The 25,000-nt window shown below is 66.1% G+C and overlaps 1 protein-coding gene across 1 annotated transcript in view; it reads right to left on the bottom strand.

Annotated features, from left to right (window-relative positions):
• Window positions 1-20,715, bottom strand: part of LOC136851087 (hepatitis A virus cellular receptor 1-like) — a 74,054-nt gene extending 53,339 nt beyond the window's left edge. The window contains exon 1 of the mRNA XM_067125057.1: window positions 20,511-20,715. Within this exon, the coding sequence (XP_066981158.1) occupies window positions 20,511-20,715 (205 nt within the window). The remainder of the gene's footprint in view (window positions 1-20,510) is intronic.
• Between the last annotated feature and the right edge of the window lie 4,285 nt (window positions 20,716-25,000).

Here is a 25,000-nt window from a genome sequence, read left to right as displayed (position 1 = left end):
TGTTGGCGGCGCCTCCTCTTGGCCTGGTCCTGTCGGTGGTGTGGCGGATCCGGTGACAGGCAAGCAGCCCCCCAACTGCTGGTCGCTCACCCTTCCCGACCATTGCGGGTCTCCACCAGGTGTCGGCGGCGGCTCCTCTTGGCCTGGTACTGTCGGTGGTGTGGCGGGTCCGGTGACCGGCCAGCAACCCCCCAACTGCTGGTCGCTCACCCTTCCCGACCGTTGCGGGTCTCCACCAGGTGTCGGCGGCGCCTCCTCTTGGCCTGGTCCTGTCGGTGGTGTGGCGGGTCCGGTGGCCGGCCAGCAGCCCCCCAACTGCTGGTCGCTCACCCTTCCTGGCCGTTGCGGGTCTCCACTACGTGTCGGCGGCGACTCCTCTTGGCCTGGTACTGTCGGTGGTGTGGCGGGTCCGGTGACCGGCCAGCAGCTCCCCAACTGCTGGTCGCTCACCCTTCCCGACCGTTGCGGGTCTCCACTACGTGTTGGTGGCAACTCCTCTTGGCCTGGTACTGTCGGTGGTGTGGCGGGTCCGGTGACCTGCCAGCAGCCCCCCAACTACTGGTCGCTCACCCTTCCTGACTGTTGCGGGTCTCCACCAGGTGTCGGCGGCGGCTCCTCTTGGCCTGGTCCTGCAGGTGGTGTGGCGGGTCCGGTGACCGGCCAGCAGCCCCCCAACTGCTAGTCGCTCACCCTTCCCGACCGTTGCGGGTCTCCACCAGGTGTTGGCGGCGGCTCCTCTTGGCCTGGTCCTGTTGGTGGTGTGGCGGGTCCGGTGATCGGCCAGCAGCCCCCCAACTGCTGGTCGCTCACCCTTCCCGACCGTTGCGGGTCTCCACCAGGTGTCAGCGGTGGCTCCTCTTGGCTAGGCCTGGTCCTGCCGGTGGTGTGGCGGGTCCGGTGACCGGCCAGCAGCCCCCCAACTGCTGGTCGCTCACCCTTCCCGACCGTTGCGGATCTCCACCACGTGTCGGCGGCGGCTCCTCTTGGCCTGGTCCTGTCAGTGGTGTGGCAAGTCCGGTGACCGGCCAGCAGCCCCCCAACTGCTGGTCGCTTACCCTTCCCGACCGCTGCGGGTCTCCACCACGTGTCGGCGGCGGCTCCTCTTGGCTAGGCCTGGTCCTGTCGGTGGTGTGGCGGGTCCGGTGACCGGCCAGCAGCCCCCCAACTGCTGGTCGCTCACCCTTCCCGACCGTTGCGGGTCTCCACCAGGTGTCTGAGGCTGCTCCTCTTGGCTAGGCCTGGTCTTGTCGGTGGTGTGGCGGGTCCGGTGATCGGCCAGCAGCCCCCCAACTGCTGGTCGCTCACCTTTCCCTACCGTTGCGGGTCTCCACCACGTGTCGGGGCGGCTCCTCTTGGCCTGGTCCTGTCGGTGGTGTGGCGGGTCCGGTGACCGGCCAGCAGCCGCCCAACTGCTGGTTGCTCACCCGTCCCGACCGTTGCTGGTCTCCGCCACGTGTCGGCGGCGGCTCCTCTTGGCCTGGTCCTGTCAGTGGTGTGGTGGGTCCGGTGATCGGCCAGCAGCCCCCCAACTGCTGGTCGCTCACCCTTCCCGACCGTTGCGGGTCTCCACCACATGTCAGCGGCGGCTCTTCTTGGCCTGGTTCTGTTGGTGGTGTGGCGGGTCCGGTGACCGGCCAGCAGCCCCCCAACTGCTGGTCGCTCACCCTTCCCGGCCGTTGCGGATCTTCACCAGGTGGCGTTGGCGGCTCCTCTTGGCTAGGCCTGGTCTTGTCGGTGGTGTGGCGGGTCCGGTGACCGGCCAGCAGCCCCCCAACTGCTAATCGCTCACCCTTCCCGGCCGTTGCGGGTCTCCACCAGGTGTCGGCATTGGCTCCTCTTGGCTAGGCCTGGCCCTGTCGGTGGTGTGGCGGGTCCGGTGACCGGCCAGCAGCCCCCCAACTGCTGGTCGCTCACCCTTCCCGGCCGTTGCAGATCTCCACCAGGTGTCAGCGGCGGCTCCTCTTGGCTAGGCCTGGTCCTGTCGGTGGTGTGGCGGGTCCGGTGACCGGCCAGCAGCCCCCCAACTGCTGATCGCTCACCCTTCCCGGGTGTTGCGGGTCTCAACCAGGTGTCGGCGGCGCCTCCTCTTGGCCTGGTCCTGTCGGTGGTGTGGCGGGTCCGGTGACCGGCCAGCAGCCCCCCAACTGCTGATCGCTCACCCTTCCCGGCCATTGCGGGTCTCCACCAGGTGTCGGCGGCGGCTCCTCCTGGCTAGGCCTGGTCCTGTCGGTGGTGTGGCGGGTCCGGTGACCGGCCAGCAGTCCCCAACTGCTGGTCGCTCACCCTTCCCGGCTGTTGCGGGTCCCCACCAGGTGGCGGCGGCGGCTCTTCTTGGCCTGGTCCTGTCGGTGGTGTGGCGGGTCCGGTGACCGGCCAGCAGCCCCCAACTGCTGGTCGCTCACCCTTCCCGACCATTGCGGGTCTCCACCAGGTGGCGGCGGCGGCTCCTCTTGGCTAGGCCTGGTCCTGTTGGTGGTGTGGCGGGTCCGGTGACCAGCCAGCAGCCCCCCAACTGCTGGTCGCTCACCCTTCCCGACCGTTGCGGGTCTCCACCAGGTGTTGGCGGCGCCTCCTCTTGGCCTGGTCCTGTCGATGGTGTGGCGGGTCCGGTGACCGGCCAGCAGCCCCCATACTGCTGGTCGCTCACCCTTCCCGACCGTTGTGGGTCTCCACCAGGTGTCGGCGGTGGCTCCTCTTCGCCTGGTCCTGTCGGTGGTGTGGCGGGTCTGGTGACCAGCCAGCAGCCCCCCAACTGCTGGTCGTTCACCCTTCCCGACCGTTGCGGGTCTCCACCACGTGTCGGCGGCGCCTCCTCTTGGCTTGGTCATGTCGGTGGTGTGGCGGGTCCGGTGACCGGCCAGCAGCCCCCCAACTGCTGGTCGCTCATCCTTCCCGACCGTTGCGGGTCTCCACTACGTTTTGGCGGCGGCTCCTCTTGGCCTGGTCCTGTCGGTGGTGTAGCGGGTTTGGTGACCGGCCAGCAGCCCCCCAACTGCAGGTCTCTCACCCTTCCCGACCGTTGCGGGTCTCCACCACGTGTCGGCGGCGGCTTCCTTGGCTTGTTCCTGTCAGTGGTGTGGCGGGTCCGGTGATCGGCCAGCAGTCCCCCAACTACTGGTCTCTCACCCTTCCCGAACGTTGCGGGTCTCCACCACGTGTCGGCGGCGGCTCCTCTTGGCCTGGTCCTGTCAGTGGTGTGGCAGGTCCGGTGATCGGCCAGCAGCCCCCCAACTGCAGGTCTCTCGCCCTTCCCGACTGTTGCGGGTCTCCACCACGTGTCGGCGGCGGCTCCTCTTGGCCTGGTCCTGTCAGTGGTGTGGCGGGTCCGGTGACCGGCCAGCAGCCCCCCAACTGCTGGTCGCTCACCCTTCCCGACCATTGCGGGTCTCCACCAGGTGGCGGCGGCGGCTCCTCTTGGCTAGGCCTGGTTCTGTCGGTGGTATGGCGGGTCCGGTGACCGGCCAGCAGCCCCCCAACTGCTGGTCGCTCACCCTTCCCGGCCGTTGCGGATCTCCACCAGGTGGCGTCGGCGGCTCCTCTTGGCTAGGCCTGGTCTTGTCGGTGGTGTGGCGTGTCCGGTGACCGGCCAGCAGCCCCCAACTGCTGGTCGCTCACCCTTCCCGGTCGTTGCGGGTCTCCACCAGGTGTCAGCGGCGGCTCCTCTTGGCTAGGCCTGGTCCTGTTGGTGGTGTGGCGGGTCCGGTGACCGGCCAGCAGCCCCCCAACTGCTGGTCGCTCACCCTTCCCGGGTGTTGCGGGTCTCGACCAGGTGTTGGCGGCGCCTCCTCTTGGCCTGGTCCTGTCGGTGGTGTGGCGGGTCCGGTGACCGGCCAGCAGCCCCCAACTGCTGATCGCTCACCCTTCCCGGCCATTGCGGGTCTCCACCAGGTGTCGGCGGCGGCTCCTCCTGGCTAGGCCTGGTCCTGTCGGTGGTGTGGCGGGTCCGGTGACCGGCCAGCAATCCCCAACTGCTGGTCGCTCACCCTTCCCGACCGTTGCGGGTCTCCACCACGTGTCGGCGGCGGCTCCTCTTGGCCTGGTAATGTCGGTGGTGTGGCGGGTCCGGTGACCGGCCAGCAGCCCCCCAACTGCTGGTCGCTCACCCTTCCTGGCTGTTGCGGGTCCCCACCAGGTGGCGGCGGCGGCTCTTCTTGGCCTGGTCCTGTCGGTGGTGTGGCGGGTCCGGTGACCGGCCGGCAGCCCCCAACTGCTGGTCGCTCACCCTTCCCGAACGTTGCGGGTCTCCACCAGGTGGCGGCGGCGGCTCCTCTTGGCTAGGCCTGGTCCTGTCGGTGGTGTGGCGGGTCCGGTGACCAACCAGCAGCCCCCCAACTGCTGGTCGCTCACCCTTCCCGACCGTTGCGGGTCTCCACCAGGTGTTGGCGGCGCCTCCTCTTGGCCTGGTCCTGTCGATGGTGTGGCGGGTCCGGTGACCGGCCAGCAGCCCCCATACTGCTGGTCGCTCACCCTTCCTGACCGTTGCGGGTCTCCACCAGGTGTCGGCAGTGGCTCCTCTTCGCCTGGTACTGTCGGTGGTGTGGCGGGTCTGGTGACCAGCCAGCAGCCCCCCAACTGCTGGTCGCTCACCCTTCCCGACCGTTGCGGGTCTCCACCACGTGTCGGCGGCGCCTCCTCTTGGCTTGGTCATGTCGGTGGTGTGGCGGGTCCGGTGACCGGCCAGCAGCCTCCCAACTGCTGGTCGCTCATCCTTCCCGACCGTTGCGGGTCTCCACTACGTTTTGGCGGCGGCTCCTCTTGGCCTGGTCCTGTCGGTGGTGTGGCGGGTTTGGTGACCGGCCAGCAGCCCCCCAACTGCAGGTCTCTCACCCTTCCCGACCGTTGCGGGTCTCCACCACGTGTCGGCGGCGGCTTCCTTGGCTTGGTCCTGTCAGTGGTGTGGCGGGTCCGGTGATCGGCCAGCAGCCCCCCAACTACTGGTCTCTCACCCTTCCCGACCGTTGCGGGTCTCCACCACGTGTCGGCGGCGGCTCCTCTTGGCCTGGTCCTGTCAGTGGTGTGGCGGGTCCGGTGATCGTCCAGCAGCCCCCCAACTGCAGGTCTCTCACCCTTCCCGACCGTTGCGGGTCTCCACCACGTGTCGGCGGCGGCTCCTCTTGGCCTGGTCCTGTCAGTGGTGTGGCGGGTCCGGTGACCGGCCAGGAGCCCCCCAACTGTTGGTCGCTCACCCTTCCCGACCATTGCGGGTCTCCACCAGGTGGCGGCGGCGGCTCCTCTTGGCTAGGCCTGGTCCTGTCGGTGGTGTGGCTGGTCCGGTGACTGGCCAGCAGCCCCCCAACTGCTGGTCGCTCACCTTTCCCGGCCGTTGCGGGTCTCCAACAGGTGGCGGCGGCGGCTCCTCTTGGCTAGGCCTGGTCATGTCGGCGGTGTGGCGGGTCCGGTGACCGGCCAGCAGCCCCCCAACTGCTGGTCGCTCACCCTTCCCGACCGTTGCGGGTCTCCACCACGTGTCAGCGGCGGCTCCTCTTGGCTAGGGCTGGTCCTGTCGGTGGTGTGGCGGGTCCGGTGACCGGCCAGCAGACCCCCAACTCCTGGTCGCTCACCCTTCCTGGCTGTTGCGGGTCTCCACCAGGTGGCGCCGGCGGCTGCTCTTGGCTAGGCCTGGTCCTGTCGGTGGTGTGGCGGGTCTGGTGATCGGCCAGCAGCCCCCCAACTGCTGGTCGCTCACCCTTCCCGACCGTTGCGGGTCTCCACCACGTGTCGGCGGCGGCTCCTCTTGGCCTGGTCCTGTCCGTGGTGTGGCGGGTTCGGTGATCGGCCAGCAGCCCCCCAACTGCTGGTCGCTCACCCTTCCCGACCGTTGCGGGTCTCCACCACGTGTCGGCGGCGGCTCCTCTTGGCTAGGCCTTGTCCTGTCGGTGGTGTGGCAGGTCTGGTGATCGGCCAGCAGCCTCCCAACTGCTGGTCTCTCACCCTTCCCGACCGTTGCGGGTCTCCACTATGTGTCGGCGGAGGCTCCTCTTGGCCTGGTCCTGTCGGTGGTGTGGCGGGTTCGGTGATCGGCCAGCAGCCCCCCCACTGCTGGTCGCTCACCCTTCCCGACCGTTGCGGGTCTCCACCACGTGTCGGTGGCGGCTCCTCTTGGCTAGGCCTTGTCCTGTCGGTGGTGTGGCAGGTCTGGTGATCGGCCAGCAGCCCCCCAACTGCTGGTCACTCACCCTTCCCGACCGTTGCGGGTCTCCACCAGGTGGCGGCGGTGTCTCCTCTTGGCTAGGCCTTGTCCTGTCGGTGGTGTGGCGGGTCCGGTGACCGGCCAGTAGCCCCCCAACTGCTGGTCGCTCACCCTTCCCGGCCGTTGCGGGTCTCCACCAGGTGGCGGCGGCAGCTCCTCTTGGCTAGGCCTGGTCCTGTTGGTGGTGTGGCGGGTCCGGTGACCGTCCAGCAGCCCCCCAACTGCTGGTCGCTCACCCTTCCCGACCGTTGCGGGTCTCCACCAAGTGTCGGCGGCGGCTCCTCTTGGCCTGGTCCTGTCGGTGGTGTGGCGGGTCCGGTGACCGGCCAGCAGCCCCCCAACTGCTGGTCGCTCACCCTTCCCGACCGTTGCGGGTCTCCACCAGGTGGCGCCGGCGGCTCCTCTTGGCTAGGCCTGGTCCTGTCGGTGGTGTGGCGGGTCTGGTGACCGGCCAGCAGCCCCCCATCTGCTGGTCGCTCAGCCTTCCCGACCGTTGCGGGTCTCTAGCACGTGTCGGCGGCGGCTCCTCTTGGCTAGGCCTTGTCCTGTCGTTGGTGTGGTGGGTCCGGTGACCGGCCAGCAGCCCCCCAACTGCTGGTCGCTCACCCTTCCCGGCCGTTGCGGGTCTCCACCAGGTGGCGGCGGCGGCTCCTCTTGGCTAGGCCTGGTCCTGTCGGTGTTGTGGCGGGTCCGGTGTTCGGCCAGCAGCCCTCCAACTGCTGGTTACTCACCCTTCCCGACCGTGGCGGGTCTCCACTACGTGTCGGTGGCGGCTCCTCTTGGCCTGGTCCTGTTGGTGGTGTGGCGGGTCCGGTGACCGGCCAGCAGCCCCCCAACTGCTGGTCGCTCACCCTTCCCGACCGTTGCGGGTCTCCACCACGTGTCAGCGGCAGTTCCTCTTGGCCTGGTCCTGTCGGTGGTGTGGCGGGTCCGGTGACCGGCCAGCAGCCCCCCAACTGCTGGTCGCTCACCCTTCCCAACCGTTGCGGGTCTCCACCACGTGTCGGCGGCGGCTCCTCTTGGCCTGGTCCTGTCGGTGGTGTGGCGGGTCCGGTGACCGGCCAGCAGCCCCCCAACTGCTGGTCGCTCACCCTTCCCGACCGTTGCTGGTCTCCACCACGTGTCGGCGGCGGCTCCTCTTGGCCTGGTCCTGTCGGTGGTGTGGCGGGTCCGGTGACCGGCCAGCAGCCCCCCAACTGCTGGTCGCTCACCCTTACCGACCGTTACGGGTCTCCACCAGGTGGCGGCGGCGGCTCCTCTTGGCTAGGCCTTGTCCTGTCGGTGGTGTGGCGGGTCCGGTGATCGGCCAGCAGCCCCCCAACTGCTGGTCTCTCACCCTTCCTGACCGTTGCGGGTCTCCACCAGGTGTCGGCGGCGGCTCCTCTTGGCCTGATCCTGTCGGTGGTGTGGCGGGTTCGGTGACCGGACAGCAGCCCCCCAACTGCTGGTCGCTCACCCTTCCCGACCGTTGCGGTTCTCCACCAGGTGTCGGCGGCGGCTCCTCTTGGCTTGGTCCTGTCGGTGGTGTGGCGGGTCCGGTGATCGGCCAGCAGCCCCCCAACTGCTGGTCTCTCACCTTTCCCGACCGTTGCGGGTCTCCACCACGTGTCGGCTGCGGCTCCTCTTGGCCTGGTCCTGTCGGTGGTGTGGCGGGTCCGGTGACCGGCCAGCAGCCCCCAACTGCTGGTCGCTCACCCTTCCCGACCGTTGCGGGTCTCCACCAGGTGGCGGCGGCGGCTCCTCTTGGCTAGGCCTGGTCCTGTCAGTGGTGTGGCGGGTCCGGTGACCGGCCAGCAGCCCCCCAACTGCTGGTCGCTCCCCCTTCCCTGCCGTTGCGGGTCTCCACCAGGTGTCGGCGGCGGCTCCTCTTGGTTAGGCTTGGTCCTGTCGGTGGTGTGGCGGTTCCAGTGACCGGCCAGCAGCCCCCCAACTGCTGGTCGCTCACCCTTCCCTGCCTTTGCGGGTCTCCACCACGTGTCGGCGGCGGCTCCTCTTGGCTAGGTCTGGTCCTGTCGGTGGTTTGGCTGGTCCGGTGACCGGTCAGCAGCCCCCCAACTGCTGGTCGCTCACCCTTCCCGACCGTTGCGGGTCTCCACCAGGTGGCGGCGGCGTCTCCTCTTGGCTAGGTCTGGTCCTGTCGGTGGTTTGGCGGGTCCGGTGACCGGCCAGCAGCCCCCCAACTGCTGGTCGCTCACCCTTCCCGGCGTTGCCCTCACCTGTCGGTGGTGTGGCGGGTCCGGTGACCGCCAGCAGCCCCCAACTGCTGGTCGCTCACCCTTCCCGGCCGTTGCGGGTCTCCACCAGGTGTCGGGCGGCGGCTCCTTTGGCTCTTGGCCTGGTCCTGTCGGTGGTGTGGCGGGTCCGGTGACCGGCCAGCAGCCCCCCAACTGCTGGTCGCTCACCCTTCCCGACCGTTGCTGGTCTCCACCAGGTGTCGGCGGCGGCTCCTCTTGGCCTGGTCCTGTCGGTGGTGTGGCGGGTCCGGTGACCGGCCAGCAGCCCCCCAACTGCTGGTCGCTCACCCTTCCCGACCGTTGCGGGTCTCCACCAGGTGTCGGCGGCGGCTCCTCTTGGCTAGGCCTGGTCCTGTCGGTGGTGTGGCGGGTCCGGTGACCGGCCAGCAGCCCCCAACTGCTGGTCGCTCACCCTTCCCGACCGTTGCGGGTCTCCACCAGGTGTCGGCGGCGGCTCCTCTTGGCTAGGCCTGGTCCTGTCGGTGGTGTGGCGGGTCGGTGACCGGCCAGCAGCCCCCAACTGCTGGTCGCTCACCCTTCCCGACCGTTGCGGTCTCCACCAGGTGTCGGCGGCGGCTCCTCCTCTTGGCCTGGTCCTGTCGGTGGTGTGGCGGGTCCGGTGACCGGCCAGCAGCCCCCAACTGCTGGTCGCTCACCCTTCCCGACCGTTGCGGGTCTCCACCAGGTGTCGGCGGCGGCTCCTCTCTAGGCCTGGTCCTGTCGGTGGTGTGGCGGGTCGGTGACCGGCCAGCAGCCCCCAACTGCTGGTCGCTCACCTTTCCCGACCGTTGCGGGTCTCCACCAGGTGTCGGCGGCGGCTCCTCTTGGCTTGGTCCTGTCGGTGGTGTGGGCGGGTCCGGTGACCGGCCAGCAGCCCCCAACTGCTGGTCGCTCACCTTTCCCGACCGTTGCGGGTCTCCACCAGGTGTCGGCTGGCGGCTCCTCTTGGCCTGGTCCTGTCGGTGGTGTGGCGGGTCCGGTGACCGCCAGCAGCCCCCAACTGCTGGTCGCTCACCCTTCCCGACCGTTGCGGGTCTCCACCAGGTGTCGGCGGCGGCTCCTCTTGGCTAGGCCTGGTCCTGTCGGTGGTGTGGCGGGTCCGGTGACCGCCAGCAGCCCCCAACTGCTGGTCGCTCACCCTTCCCGACCGTTGCGGGTCTCCACCAGGTGTCGGCGGCGGCTCCTCTTGGCTTGGTCCTGTCGGTGGTGGTGGCGGGTCCGGTGACCGGCCAGCAGCCCCCAACTGCTGGTCGCTCGCCCTTCCCGGCCGTTGCGGGTCTCCACCAGGTGTCGGCGGCTCCTCTTGGCTTGGTCCTGTCGGTGGTGTGGCGGGTCCGGTGACCGCCAGCAGCCCCCAACTGCTGGTCGCTCACCCTTCCCGACCGTTGCGGGTCTCCACCAGGTGTCGGCGGCGGCTCCTCTTGGCTAGCCTGGTCCTGTCGGTGGTGTGGCGGGTCCGGTGACCGGCCAGCAGCCCCCAACTGCTGGTCGCTCACCCTTCCCGACCGTTGCGGGTCTCCACCAGGTGTCGGCGGCGGCTCCTCTTGGGCCTGGTCCTGTCGGTGGTGTGGCGGGTCCGGTGACCGGCCAGCAGCCCCCAACTGCTGGTCGCTCACCCTTCCCGCCGTTGCGGGTCTCCACCAGGTGTCGGCGGCTCTCCTCTTGGCCCTGGTCCTGTCGGTGGTGTGGCGGGTCCGGTGACCGCCAGCAGCCCCCAACTGCTGGTCGCTCACCCTTTCCCGACCGTTGCGGGTCTCCACCAGGTGTCGGCGGCGGCTCCTCTTGGCTGGCCTGGTCCTGTCGGTGGTGTGGCGGGTCCGGTGACCGGCCAGCAGCCCCCAACTGCTGGTCGCTCACCCTTCCCCAGCCGTTGCGGGTCTCCACCAGGTGTCGGCGGCGGCTCCTCTTGGCTTGGTCCTGTCGGTGGTGTGGCGGGTCCGGTGACCGCCAGCAGCCCCCAACTGCTGGTCGCTCACCCTTCCCGGCCGTTGCGGGTCTCCACCAGGTGTCGGCGGCGGCTCCTCTTGGCTTGGCCTGGTCCTGTCGGTGGTGTGGCGGGTCCGGTGACCGGCCAGCAGCCCCCAACTGCTGGTCGCTCACCCTTCCCGACCGTTGCGGGTCTCCACCAGGTGTCGGCGGCGGCTCCTCTTGGCTTGGCCTGGTCCTGTCGGTGGTGTGGCGGGTCGGTGACCGGCCAGCAGCCCCCAACTGCTGGTCGCTCACCCTTCCCGGCCATTGTTGGGGTCTCCTCCACCAGTGTGGTGACGGCCAGCAGCCCCTCTGGTCGCTCAGGCCTGGTCCCACCAGGTGTCGGTGGTGGCGGCCGGTGGTGGTGACCGCCAGCAGCCCCCAACTGCTGGTCGCTCACCCTTCCCGACCGTTGCGGGTCTCCACCAGTGTGTCGGCGGCGGCTTCCTCTTGGCTTGGTCCTGTCGGTGGTGTGGCGGGTCCGGTGACCGGCCAGCAGCCCCCCAACTGCTGGTCGCTCACCCTTCCCGGCCGTTGCGGGTCTCCACCAGGTGTCGGCGGCGGCTCCTCTTGGCTTGGCCTGGTCCTGTTGGTGGTGTGGCGGGTCCGGTGACCGGCCAGCAGCCCCCCAACTGCTGGTCGCTCACCCTTCCCGGCCATTGCGGGTCTCCACCAGGTGTCGGCGGCGGCTCCTCTTGGCTTGGTCCTGGTCCTGTCGGTGGTGTGGCGGGTCCGGTGACCGGCCAGCAGCCCCCAACTGCTGGTCGCTCACCCTTCCCGACCGTTGCGGGTCTCCACCAGGTGTCGGCGGCGGCTCCTCTTGGCTAGGCCTGGTCCTGTCGGTGGTGTGGCGGGTCCGGTGACCGGCCAGCAGCCCCCCAACTGCTGGTCGCTCACCCTTCCCGACCATTGCGGGTCTCCACCACGTGTCGGCGGCGGCTCCTCTTGGCTTGGTCCTGTCGGTGGTGTGGCGGGTCCGGTGACCGCCAGCAGCCCCCCCAACTGCTGGTCGCTCACCCTTCCCGACCATTGCGGGTCTCCACCAGGTGTCGGCGGCGGCTCCTCTTGGCTGGCCTGGTCCTGTCGGTGGTGTGGCGGGTCCGGTGACCGCCAGCAGCCCCCAACTGCTGGTCGCTCACCTTTCCCGACCATTTCCCGGGTCCGTCCGCCAGCAGCCCCCAACTGGTCTCCACCAGGTGTCGCGGCGGCTCCTCTTGGCTTGGTCCTGTTGGTGGTGTGGCGGGTCCGGTGACCGCCAGCAGCCCCCAACTGCTGGTCGCTCACCTTTCCCGACCATTGCGGGTCTCCACCAGGTGTCGGCGGCGGCTCCTCTTGGCTGGGCCTGGTCCTGTTGGTGGTGTGGCGGGTCCGGTGACCGCCAGCAGCCCCCAACTGCTGGTCGCTCACCCTTCCCGACCATTGCGGTCTCCACCAGGTGTCGGCGGCGGCTCCTCTTGGCTGGCCTGGTCCTGTCGGTGGTGTGGCGGGTCCGGTGACCGCCAGCAGCCCCCAACTGCTGGTCGCTCACCCTTCCCGACCGTTGCGGGTCTCCACCAGGTGTCGGCGGCGGCTCCTCTTGGCTAGGCCTGGTCCTGTCGGTGGTGTGGCGGGTCCGGTGACCGGCCAGCAGCCCCCCAACTGCTGGTCGCTCACCTTTCCCGACCGTTTGGGTCTCCACCAGGTGTCGGCGGCGGCTCCTCTCCACCACCTGTCGGTGGTGTGGCGGGTCGGTGACCGGCCAGCAGCCCCCAACTGCTGGTCGCTCACCCTTCCCCGGCTCTCCACCAGGTGTCCTGGTCCTCTGGGCTTGGTCCTGGTGGTGTGGCGGGTCCGGTGACCGCCAGCAGCCCCCAACTGCTGGTCGCTCACCTTCCCGACCATTGCGGGTCTCCACCAGGTGTCGGCGGCGGCTCCTCTTGGCTAGGCCTGGTCCTGTTGGTGGTGTGGCGGGTCCGGTGACCGCCAGCAGCCCCCAACTGCTGGTCGCTCACCCTTCCCGACCCAGGTGTCGGCGGCTGCTCTTGGTCTCCTGTCACGTGGTGTGGCGGGTCGGTGACCGGCCAGCAGCCCCCAACTGCTGGTCCTCTTTCCCGCCGTTGCGGTCTCCACCAGGTGGCTGGCCCTGGTCCTGTTGGTGGTGTGGCGGGTCCGGTGACCGGCCAGCAGCCCCCCAACTGCTGGTCGCTCACCTTTCCCGACCATTGCGGGTCTCCACCAGGGGCCTCTCCACCAGCAGTGCTGGTCGCTCACCTTTCCCGGCGGCGGCTCCTCTTGGCTAGGCCTGGTCCTGTTGGTGGTGTGGCGGGTCCGGTGACCGGCCAGCAGCCCCCCAACTGCTGGTCGCTCACCTTTCCCGACCATTGCGGGTCTCCACCACGTGTCGGCGGCGGCTCCTCTTGGCTAGGCCTGGTCCTGTCGGTGGTGTGGCGGGTCCGGTGACCGGCCAGCAGCCCCCCAACTGCTGGTCGCTCACCCTTCCCGACCACCAGGTGTGCGGGTCTCCACTGTCGGTGGTGTGGCGGGTCCGGTGACCGCCAGCAGCCCCCAACTGCTGGTCGCTCTTTCCCGGCCGTTGCGGGTCTCCACCAGGTGTCCTGGTCCTGGTCCTGGGTGGTGTGGCGGGTCCGGTGACCGCCAGCAGCCCCCAACTGCTGGTCGCTCACCTTTCTCCACCAGGTGTCGGGCTCTCCACCACCTGTCGGTGGTGTGGCGGGTCGGTGACGGCCAGCAGCCCCCAACTGCTGGTCGCTCACCCTTCCCGGCCGTTTCGGGTCTCCACCAGGTGTCCTGGCTCCTGTTGGTGGTGTGGCGGGTCCGGTGACCGGCCAGCAGCCCCAACTGCTGGTCGCTCACCTTTCCCGACCATTGCGGGTCTCCACCAGGTGTCGGCGGGCGGCTCCTCTTGGCTTGGTCCTGTTGGTGGTGTGGCGGGTCCGGTGACCGGCCAGCAGGCCCCCAACTGCTGGTCGCTCGCCTTTCCCGACCGTTGCGGGTCTCCACCAGGTGTCGGCGGCGGCTCCTCTTGGCTTGGTCCTGTCGGTGGTGTGGCGGGTCCGGTGACCGCCAGCAGCCCCCAACTGCTGGTCCTGTCCCGGTCCACCAGGTGTCGGCGGGGCTCCTGTGGTGGTGTGGCCCGGTGACCGCCAGCAGCCCCCAACTGCTGGTCGCTCACCTTTCCCGACCATTGCGGGTCTCCACCAGGTGTCGGCGGCGGCTCCTCTTGGCTAGGCCTGGTCCTGTTGGTGGTGTGGCGGGTCCGGTGACCGCCAGCAGCCCCCAACTGCTGGTCGCTCACCTTTCCCGACCGTTGCGGGTCTCCACCAGGTGTCGGCGGCGGCTCCTCTTGGCTTGGCCTGGTCCTGTTGGTGGTGTGGCGGGTCCGGTGACCGGCCAGCAGCCCCCCAACTGCTGGTCGCTCACCTTTCCCGACCATTGCGGGTCTCCACCAGGTGTCGGCGGCGGCTCCTCTTGGCTAGGCCTGGTCCTGTTGGTGGTGTGGCGGGTCCGGTGACCGGCCAGCCAGCAGCCCCCAACTGCTGGTCGCTCACCTTTCCCGACCATTGCGGGTCTCCACCACGGTGTCGGCGGCTCCTCTTCTTGGCCTGGTCCTGTCGGTGGTGTGGCGGGTCCGGTGACCGGCCAGCAGCCCCCAACTGCTGGTCGCTCGCCCTTTCCCGGCCGTTGCGGGTCTCCACCAGGTGTCGGCGGCGGCTCCTCTTGGCTTGGTCCTGTTGGTGGTGTGGCGGGTCCGGTGACCGCCAGCAGCCCCCAACTGCTGGTCGCTCACCTTTCCCGCCATTGCGGGTCTCCACCAGGTGTCGGCGGCGGCTCCTCTTGGCTGGGCCTGGTCCTGTTGGTGGTGTGGCGGGTCCGGTGACCGGCCAGCAGCCCCCAACTGCTGGTCGCTCACCTTTCCCGGCCGTTTCCTCCACCATTGCGGGTCTCCACCACGCAGTGTCGGCGGCTCCTCTTGGCTAGGCCTGGTCCTGTTGGTGGTGTGGCGGGTCCGGTGACCGGCCAGCAGCCCCCAACTGCTGGTCGCTCACCTTTCCCCCGTTGCGGGTCTCCACCAGGTGTCGCGGCGGCTCCTCTTGGCTTGGTCCCTGTCGGTGGTGTGGCGGGTCCGGTGACCAGCGCCCCCCAACTGCTGGTCGCTCGGCCGTTGCAGGTCTCCACCAGGTGTCGGCGGCTCCTCTTGGCTGGCTAGGCCTGGTCCTGTTGGTGGTGTGGCGGGTCCGGTGACCGGCCAGCAGCCCCCAACTGCTGGTCGCTCACCTTTCCCGACCATTGCGGTCTCCACCAGGTGTCGGCGGCGGCTCCTCTTGGCTGGGCCTGGTCCTGTTGGTGGTGTGGCGGGTCCGGTGACCGCCAGCAGCCCCCAACTGCTGGTCGCTCACCCTTCCCGACCATTGCGGGTCTCCACCAGGTGTCGGCGGCGGCTCCTCTTGGCTGGCCTGGTCCTGTTGGTGGTGTGGCGGGTCCGGTGACCGCCAGCAGCCCCCAACTGCTGGTCGCTCACCTTTCCCGACCATTGCGGGTCTCCACCAGGTGTCGGCGGCGGCTCCGCTTGGCTAGGCCTGGTCCTGTCGGTGGTGTGGCGGGTCCAGTGACCGCCAGCAGCCCCCAACTGCTGGTCGCTCACCTTTCCCGACCATTGGGGTCTCCACCAGGTGTCGGCGGCGGCTCCTCTTGGCTCCTGGTCCTGTCGGTGGTGTGGCGGGTCCGGTGACCGCCAGCAGCCCCCAACTGCTGGTCGCTCACCTTTCCCGCCGTTGCGGGTCTCCACCAGGTGTCGGCGGCTCCTCCTCTTGGCCTGGTCCTGTCGGTGGTGTGGCGGGTCCGGTGACCCAGCAGCCCCCAACTGCTGGTCGCTCACCTTTCCCGACCATTGCGGGTCTCCACCAGGTGTCGGCGGCGGCTCCTCTTGGCTTGGCCTGGTCCTGTTGGTGGTGTGGCGGGTCCGGTGACCGCCAGCAGCCCCCAACTGCTGGTCGCTCACCTTTCCCGACCATTGCGGGTCTCCACCAGGTGTCGGCGGCGGCTCCTCTTGGCTTGGTCCTGTCGGTGGTGTGGCGGGTCCGTTGACCGGCCAGCAGCCCCCCAACTGCTGGTCGCTCACCTTTCCCGACCATTGCGGGTCTCCACCAGGTGTCGGCGGCGGCTCCTCTTGGCTGGCCTGGTCCTGTCGGTGGTGTGGCGGGTCCGGTGACCGGCCAGCAGCCCCCAACTGCTGGTCGCTCACCTTTCCCGACCGTTGGGGTCTTCACCACGTGTCACCAGGTGTCGGCGGCGGCTCCTCTGGCTGGTCTGGCTGGTCCTGGCGGGTGTGGCGGGTCGGTGACCGCCAGCAGCCCCCAACTGCTGGTCGCTCACCTTTCCCGACCATTGCGGGTCTCCACCACGTGTCGGCGGCGGCTCCTCTTGGCTAGGCCTGGTCCTGTTGGTGGTGTGGCGGGTCCGGTGACCGCCAGCAGCCCCCAACTGCTGGTCGCTCACCTTTCCCGACCATTGCGGGTCTCCACCAGGTGTCGGCGGCGGCTCCTCTTGGCTTGGCCTGGTCCTGTTGGTGGTGTGGCGGGTCCGGTGACCGGCCAGCAGCCCCCAACTGCTGGTCGCTCACCTTTCCCGGCCGTTGCCTCCACCAGGTGTCGGCGGCCCTCTTGGCTTGGGCCTGGTCCTGTCGGTGGTGTGGCGGGTCCGGTGACCGCCAGCAGCCCCCAACTGCTGGTCGCTCACCTTTCCCGACCATTGCGGGTCTCCACCAGGTGTCGGCGGCGGCTCTTGGCTGGGCCTGGTCCTGTCGGTGGTGTGGCGGGTCCGGTGACCGCCAGCAGCCCCCAACTGCTGGTCGCTCACCTTTCCCGGCCATTGCGGGTCTCCACCAGGTGTCGGCGGCGGCTCCTCTTGGCTTGGTCCTGTCGGTGGTGTGGCGGGTCGGGTCCCAGGTGACCGCCAGCAGCCCCCAACTGCTGGTCGCCACCTTTCCGACCGTTGGTCTCCACCAGGTGTCGGCGGGGCTTGGTCCTGGTGACGGGTCCGGTGACCGCCAGCAGCCCCCAACTGCTGGTCGCTCACCTTTCCCGACCATTGCGGGTCTCCACCAGGTGTCGGCGGCGGCTCCTCTTGGCTGGGCCTGGTCCTGTTGGTGGTGTGGCGGGTCCGGTGACCGCCAGCAGCCCCCAACTGCTGGTCGCTCACCTTTCCCGACCATTGCGGGTCTCCACCAGGTGTGTCGGCGGCGGCTCCTCTTGGCTCAGGCCTGGTCCTGTTGGTGGTGTGGCGGGTCCGGTGACCGCCAGCAGCCCCCAACTGCTGGTCGCTCACCTTTCCCGACCATTGCGGGTCTCCACCAGGTGTCGGCGGCGGCTCCTCTTGGCTTGGTCCTGTCGGTGGTGTGGCGGGTCCGGTGACCGCCAGCAGCCCCCAACTGCTGGTCGCTCACCTTTCCCGACCGTTGGGGTCTCCACCAGGTGTCGGGCGGCTCCTCTTGGCTAGGCCTGGTCCTGTCGGTGGTGTGGCGGGTCCGGTGACCGCCAGCAGCCCCCAACTGCTGGTCGCTCACCTTTCCCGCCATTGCGGGTCTCCACCACGTGTCGGCGGCGGCTCCTCTTGGCTGGGCCTGGTCCTGTCGGTGGTGTGGCGGGTCCGGTGACCGCCAGCAGCCCCCAACTGCTGGTCGCTCACCTTTCCCGACCATTGCGGGTCTCCACCAGGTGTCGGCGGCGGCTCCTCTTGGCTAGGCCTGGTCCTGTTGGTGGTGTGGCGGGTCCGGTGACCGCCAGCAGCCCCCAACTGCTGGTCGCTCACCTTTCCCGACCATTGCGGGTCTCCACCACGTGTCGGCGGCGGCTCCTCTTGGCTAGGCCTGGTCCTGTTGGTGGTGTGGCGGGTCCGGTGACCGCCAGCAGCCCCCAACTGCTGGTCGCTCACCTTTCCCGACCATTGCGGGTCTCCACCAGGTGTCGGCGGCGGCGGCCTGGTCCTGTTGGTGGTGTGGCGGGTCCGGTGACTGCTGGTCGCTCACCTTTCCCGACCATTGGGGTCTCCACCAGGTGTCGGTCCTGGTCCTGTTGGTGGTGTGGCGGGTCCGGTGACCGCCAGCAGCCCCCAACTGCTGGTCGCTCACCTTTCCCGACCATTTGCGGGTCTCCACCACGTGTCGGCGGCTCCTCCTCTTGGCTTGGCCTGGTCCTGTTGGGTGGCGGGTCCGGTGACCGCCAGCAGCCCCCAACTGCTGGTCGCTCACCTTTCCCGACCATTGCGGGTCTCCACCAGGTGTCGGCGGCGGCTCCTCTTGGCTGGGCCTGGTCCTGTTGGTGGTGTGGCGGGTCCGGTGACCGGCCAGCAGCCCCCAACTGCTGGTCGCTCACCTTTCCCGACCATTGCGGGTCTCCACCACGGTGTCGGCGGCGGCTCCTCTTGGCTGGGCCTGGTCCTGTTGGTGGTGTGGCGGGTCCGGTGACCGGCCAGCAGCCCCCAACTGCTGGTCGCTCACCTTTCCCGACCATTGCGGGTCTCCACCACGTGTCGGCGGCGGCTCCTCTTGGCTGAGCCTGGTCCTGTTGGTGGTGTGGCGGGTCCGGTGACCGCCAGCAGCCCCCAACTGCTGGTCGCTCACCTTTCCCGACCATTGCGGGTCTCCACCACGTGTCGGCGGCGGCTCCTCTTGGCTAGGCCTGGTCCTGTTGGTGTTGGTGGTGTGGCGGGTCCGGTGACCGCCAGCAGCCCCCAACTGCTGGTCGCTCACCTTTCCCGACCATTGCGGGTCTCCACCACGTGTCGGCGGCGGCTCCTCTTGGCTGGCCTGGTCCTGTTGGTGGTGTGGCGGGTCCGGTGACCGGCCAGCAGCCCCCAACTGCTGGTCGCTCACCTTTCCCGACCATTGCCCACCGCGGGTCTCCACCAGGTGTCGGGCGGCTCCTCTTGGCTAGGCCTGGTCCTGTGTCGGTGGTGTGGCGGGTCCGGTGACGGGTCCGGTGACCGCCAGCAGCCCCCAACTGCTGGTCGCTCACCTTTCCCGACCATTGCGGGTCTCCACCAGGTGTCGGCGGCGGCTCCTCTTGGCTAGGCCTGGTCCTGTTGGTGGTGTGGCGGGTCCGGTGACCGCCAGCAGCCCCCAACTGCTGGTCGCTCACCTTTCCCGACCATTGCGGGTCTCCACCACGTGTCGGCGGCTCCTCTTGGCTAGGCCTGGTCCTGTTGGTGGTGTGGCGGGTCCGGTGACCGCCAGCAGCCCCCAACTGCTGGTCGCTCACCTTTCCCGACCATTGCGGGTCTCCACCAGGTGTCGGCGGCGGCTCCTCTTGGCTAGGCCTGGTCCTGTTGGTGGTGTGGCGGGTCCGGTGACCGGCCAGCAGCCCCCCAACTGCTGGTCGCTCACCTTTCCCGACCATTGCGGGTCTCCACCACGTGTCGGGCGGCGGCTCCTCTTGGCTTGGCCTGGTCCTGTTGGTGGTGTGGCGGGTCTGACCGCCAGCAGCCCCCAACTGCTGGTCGCTCACCTTTCCCGGCGGGTCTCCACCAGGTCGGCGGCTCCTCTTGGCTAGGCCTGGTCCTGTTGGTGGTGTGGCGGGTGACCGGTGACCGGCCAGCAGCCCCAGGTCGCCCCTTTCCCTGGCTGTTGCCAACCAGGTGTCTGGTCCTCTTGGCTAGGCCTGGTCCTGTTGGTGGTGTGGCGGGTCCGGTGACCGCCAGCAGCCCCCAACTGCTGGTCGCTCACCTTTCCCGACCATTGCGGGTCTCCACCACGTGTCGGCGGCGGCTCCTCTTGGCTAGGCCTGGTCCTGTTGGTGGTGTGGCGGGTCCGGTGACCGGCCAGCAGCCCCCCAACTGCTGGTCGCTCACCTTTCCCGACCATTGCGGGTCTCCACCAGGTGTCGGCGGCGGCTCCGCTTGGCTAGGCCTGGTCCTGTCGGTGGTGTGGCGGGTCCGGTGACCGGCCAGCAGCCCCCCAACTGCTGGTCGCTCACCTTTCCCGACCATTGCGGGTCTCCACCACGTGTCGGCGGCGGCTCCTCTTGGCTAGGCCTGGTCCTGTTGGTGGTGTGGCGGGTCCGGTGACCGCCAGCAGCCCCCAACTGCTGGTCGCTCACCTTTCCCGACCATTGCGGGTCTCCACCACAGGTGTCGGCGGCGGCTCCTCTTGGCCTTGGTCTGGTCCTGTTGGTGGTGTGGCGGGTCCGGTGACCGGCCAGCAGCCCCCCAACTGCTGGTCGCTCACCTTTCCCGACCATTGCGGGTCTCCACCACGTGTCGGCGGCGGCTCCTCTTGGCTAGGCCTGGTCCTGTTGGTGGTGTGGCGGGTCCGGTGACCGCCAGCAGCCCCCAACTGCTGGTCGCTCACCTTTCCCGACCATTGCGGGTCTCCACCACGTGTCGGCGGCGGCTCCTCTTGGCTAGGCCTGGTCCTGTTGGTGGTGTGGCGGGTCCGGTGACCGCCAGCAGCCCCCAACTGCTGGTCGCTCACCTTTCCCGACCATTGCGGGTCTCCACCACGTGTCGGGCGGCTCCTCTTGGCTGGGCCTGGTCCTGTTGGTGGTGTGGCGGGTCCGGTGACCGGCCAGCAGCCCCCCCAACTGCTGGTCGCTCACCTTTCCCGACCTGTTGGTGGTGTGGCGGGTTGACCGCGGGTCTCCACCACGTGTCGGCGGCGGCTCCTCTTGGCTAGGCCTGGTCCTGTTGGTGGTGTGGCGGGTCCGGTGACCGCCAGCAGCCCCCAACTGCTGGTCGCTCACCTTTCCCGACCATTGCGGGTCTCCACCACGTGTCGGCGGCGGCTCCTCTTGGCTAGGCCTGGTCCTGTTGGTGGTGTGGCGGGTCCGGTGACCGGCCAGCAGCCCCCCAACTGCTGGTCGCTCACCTTTCCCGACCATTGCGGGTCTCCACCACGTGTGTCGGCGGCGGCTCCTCTTGGCTAGGCCTGGTCCTGTTGGTGGTGTGGCGGGTCCGGTGACCGCCAGCAGCCCCCAACTGCTGGTCGCTCACCTTTCCCGACCATTGACCGGCCAGCGGGTCTCCACCACGTGTCGGCGGCGGCTCCTCTTGGCTTGGCCTGGTCCTGTTGGTGGTGTGGGTCGGGTCCGGTGACCGCCAGCAGCCCCCAACTGCTGGTCGCTCACCTTTCCCGACCATTGCGGTCTCCACCACGTGTCGGCTCGGCGGCTCCTCTTGGCTACCACCTGGTCCTGTTGGTGGTGGTGTGGCGGGTCCGTGACCGCCAGCAGCCCCCAACTGCTGGTCTGCTCTCCACCACGTGTCGTCGCTCACCTTTCCTGTTGGTGGTGTGGCGGGTCCATGCTGGTCGCTCACCTTCTCCACCACCATGTCGGGTCTCCACCACGTGTCTGGCGGCTCCTCTTGGCTAGGCCTGGTCCTGTTGGTGGTGTGGCGGGTCCGGTGACCGCCAGCAGCCCCCAACTGCTGGTCGCTCACCTTTCCCGCCAGCAGGTCTCCACCACTGCTGGTGTGGCGGGTCCGGTGACCGGCCAGCAGCCCCCCAACTGCTGGTCGCTCACCTTTCCCGACCATTGCGGGTCTCCACCACGTGTCGGCGGCGGCTCCTCTTGGCTAGGCCTGGTCCTGTTGGTGGTGTGGCGGGTCCGGTGACCGGCCAGCAGCCCCCCAACTGCTGGTCGCTCACCTTTCCCGACCATTGCGGGTCTCCACCACGTGTCGGCGGCGGCTCCTCTTGGCTAGGCCTGGTCCTGTTGGTGGTGTGGCGGGTCCGGTGACCGCCAGCAGCCCCCAACTGCTGGTCGCTCACCTTTCCCGGTGACCGACCATTCACCTTTCCCGACCATTGGTCTCCACCACGTGTCGGCGGCGGCTCCTCTTGGCTGGTCTGGGCTGGTGGGTGTGGCGGTCCGTGACCGCCTGCAGCCTCGGTGGTGTGGCGGGTCCTCTTGTGACCTGGTCCAGCAGCCCCCCAGCAGCCCCAACTGCTGGTCGCTCACCTTTCCCGACCATTCGGGTCTCCACCACGTGTCGGCGGCGGCTCCTCTTGGCTAGGCCTGGTCCTGTTGGTGGTGTGGCGGGTCCGGTGACCGCCAGCAGCCCCCAACTGCTGGTCGCTCACCCTTCCCGACCATTGCGGGTCTCCACCACGTGTCGTCGGCGGCGGCTCCTCTTGGCTAGGCCTGGTGTGGCGGGTCGGTGACCGGCAGCCTGGTCGCTCACCCTTCCCGGTGGTGTGGCGGGTCCGGTGACCTGGTCCTGTTGGTGGTGTGGCAGCAGCCCCAGCAACTGCTGGTCGCTCACCCTTTCCCGACCATTGCGGGTCTCCACCACGTGTCGGCGGCGGCTCCTCTTGGCTAGGCCTGGTCCTGTTGGTGGTGTGGCGGGTCCGGTGACCGCCAGCAGCCCCCAACTGCTGGTCGCTCACCCTTCCCGACCATTGCGGGTCTCCACCACGGTGTGGCTCCGGGGCTCCTGGTCCTGTCGGTGGTGTGGCGGGTCCGGTGACCGGCCAGCAGCCCCCCAACTGCTGGTCGCTCACCCTTCCCGACCATTGCGAGTCTCCACCACGTGTCGGCGGCGGCTCCGCTTTACTAGGCCTGGTCCTGTCAGTGGTGTGGCAGGTCCGGTGACCGGCCAGCAGCCCCACAACTGCTGGTCGTTCACCCATCCCGACCGTTGCGGGTCTCCACCACGTTTCGGCGGCGGCTCCTCTTGGCCTGGCCCTGTCGGTGGTGTGGCGGGTCCGGTGTTCGGACAGCAGCCCCCCAACTGCTGGTGCTGTCGGTGGTGTGGCGGGCCTTTGTTCTGTTCATTTTGCCATCTTCAGTTTTTTTTTTCACACTGTCATCTCAGGCGATCTCTGTTAGAAACAACGATGAGGAAAAAACTACAAGAAAGAAGGAAATAGAGAAAAAGAGAGAGAGATGGATTATTCAGAAATGAAGAGGAACACTGCAAGTACTCACAAAACCTTGCATACTCTTACTCCCACCCTCCCTCCCTCCTACCTACCTATCCCTACCCTCTCCCACCTTCCTACCTACCTAAAAACCCCCTCATATACACCCCCTTGCATACACACAAACAATTGAGCGCGCTCACATAGCATTCACTCTCATACACATTTACACATACTTGCACGGGAAACTCCCCGTCCATGCTCACTATTGCCCTCTTAATTGGAGTGGGATACTCGCGTCAATACGCACTTGGGAGTGCGCCGTATGGGTCCGCTAATGACGCTGGTGATTTGCCGACGAGAGTCAGCACGCCCGAACGCTTGTTACAGCGCCGTATTTAGTCCGTTAGGGGCGTGGGGTAGTTCACAGAGCCAAGGCTAGGTCGCCGTCTGTGTCCGCTAATGGCTCTGGGAACCACTCCATGGTCACCACTTTAAGAGGTGCAAAATAATGGGCAGGAGGAAAGTTAGTTCAGCTTGACTGAGGATCTTGTTCCCTTCTTTCTGCTTCTCTTGTCCAGGGGATCTCTGGCCTGTTGGTGCTCTCAAACTTTCTTTTTGCCAATCCCTTCCATGTTTCTTGTATTGCAACTTTCGTTTGTGTGTCGACCTGCTTAACAACTCTTGATGATTGATGTATAGTTTAGTTTTCGAATATGCCCTCTGGTACTCTCTGAAGACGGGTAGGAGGAGGAGGAAGAGGAGGAGGCGGAGAAGGATTCAGGCTTCAAGTCCAGCTTCGAGGAGCTTCGCAGGACCTCTCGTTAGTGTTATAATATATGTGAAGGATCCTGGCTCCGAATCCAGCTTCATGGGGGCTTCAGAAGACCTCGCGTTAGTATAGTAATAAACTGAAGACGTGAAGGATTCTGGCTGAGAGAGAGAGAGAGAGAGAGAGAGAGAGAGAGAGAGAGAGAGAGAGAGAGAGAGAGAGAGAGAGAAAGAGGGGTCGGTTGCCAGATGCGCCTTCTGCACTGCCTTCTATCAAAGGCATCATCCTCCACCAAACCTCTTCTCTCCATATCTTCCTTCACTTTATCTCGCCATTTAATTCTGTCTCCCTCTCGATCTTCCTCTAACAGGTTCTTCCCAAGCCTTCTTCACTCCCTCCTCGTCATCCATCCTTAACACATGCCCATACCATCTTTTGCGTTCATTCTCTGATATGTCATCTCGACCAGCCTAACCAACTTTTCTGGGGCTTTCCTCTTCCTCAAACACCAAAACGTCACTTCTCCTGCTGTCTCCAGGTCTATAAATGCACAATAAAAATCCTGGCTTCCCTCCAGCCTCTTCCTGTAGCTGTCTTACCATGACGATGGCCTCCACCGTCCCTCTTCCTCTCATGAATCCATACAGCCGTTTCCCGACCTTTACAATTTCTCTTCATCTCCCATCCAGTATCCTCTCTAAAACTTTCAATCCATGGTCTTAGTTTAATTCCTCTGTAGTTACCACATGACATCTCCTTTCTGCTTTTATATATACACCATTAGTCTCCTCTTAGTCCGTTGGCATTTCTTGCTCTTCCCATCACTCGACCTAGATTTTTTTTTATTGAGATGCAGAGCTTACGACGTGGGACATACGGGAAGTGCACAACAGGGAAATTTCGAACTTGGGTGGACGCTACGCGTTAACATCACGTGACCCTTAATTCTAGGGTAGTTTTTAATTTTTCAGGTTACGAATTATTTGAAAGAAGTTTTTACTATTTTTGGTCTAAATTTTTGCTTGACAATTAACAGACTTAAATTCCCAAAATTTTTCCTTTCTTTTGAATCCCGGAAAAAGATTTTAAGGCTATGGTTAGACAAGTTCGGTCAATAGCTTACAAATTTTTCTATAATTTCAAGTCTATCATGTGCCCGATTTTTACTAAGGATGATATTAACTTGCTAAAGAATTTAGGAAAGAATAATTCACTGATTATTAGCAAACCTGACAAAGGAAATTGTGTAGTCGTTCAGAACAGAGGGGATTACATTGATAAAACGTTATCTATATTTAATGACTACTAAATTTAAGAAAACGCCACAGGTCGCTTAATTTTTTAAAAAAAGGTCATTCTATTTCAGATGAAGAATACCACAACTGTTATGCAAGTGGTTGTCCCCCCCGCTATTTTTTACGGATTACCGAAGATCCATAAACCGAACGTACCCTTAAGACCGGTCGTTGCTTCTTACAATACCCCATCATATAACTTAGCGAAATTCTTAGTAACATTTTTGAGTACTATAACGGACACTACTTATTCTCTAAAAAAAAATCATATGAATTAGTAAAATGACTTAAAGCATTTGAATATACCTCAAAATCATTATTTATGCGGTTATGATATTGAATCTGTATTTACGAACATACCTCTTAATGAAACCACTGACATAGCAGTGAATGAAATGTGTAAGGATGGGAACACTTCCCGAGATTTGCCTAGGAATAAGTTCAAGACACTGGCAGGCAACATGGAAAGATACATACTTCATGTTTAATGAGTTGTATTCTCAAGTAGATGGGGTAGCAATGGGTCGCCCAGTTTCATGTACTTTTGTTAATTTGTTTTTAGGTTTTCATGAGGGAAAGTGGTTGGAGGATTGCCCATCTCATTTCAAACCTTTGCTCTGTAAGCGATTTGTAGATGATACCATTTTAATTTTTTGCAAATGAACACCAGGCTAATAGTTTTCTTCA

Source organism: Macrobrachium rosenbergii, chromosome 23 (assembly GCF_040412425.1).
Source record: "Macrobrachium rosenbergii isolate ZJJX-2024 chromosome 23, ASM4041242v1, whole genome shotgun sequence".
In the NCBI taxonomy this organism is placed as follows: Eukaryota; Metazoa; Arthropoda; class Malacostraca; order Decapoda; family Palaemonidae; genus Macrobrachium; species Macrobrachium rosenbergii.
The sequence above is the reverse complement of the archived record's forward strand: the minus strand, read 5'-3'. Positions and strand labels throughout refer to the sequence as shown.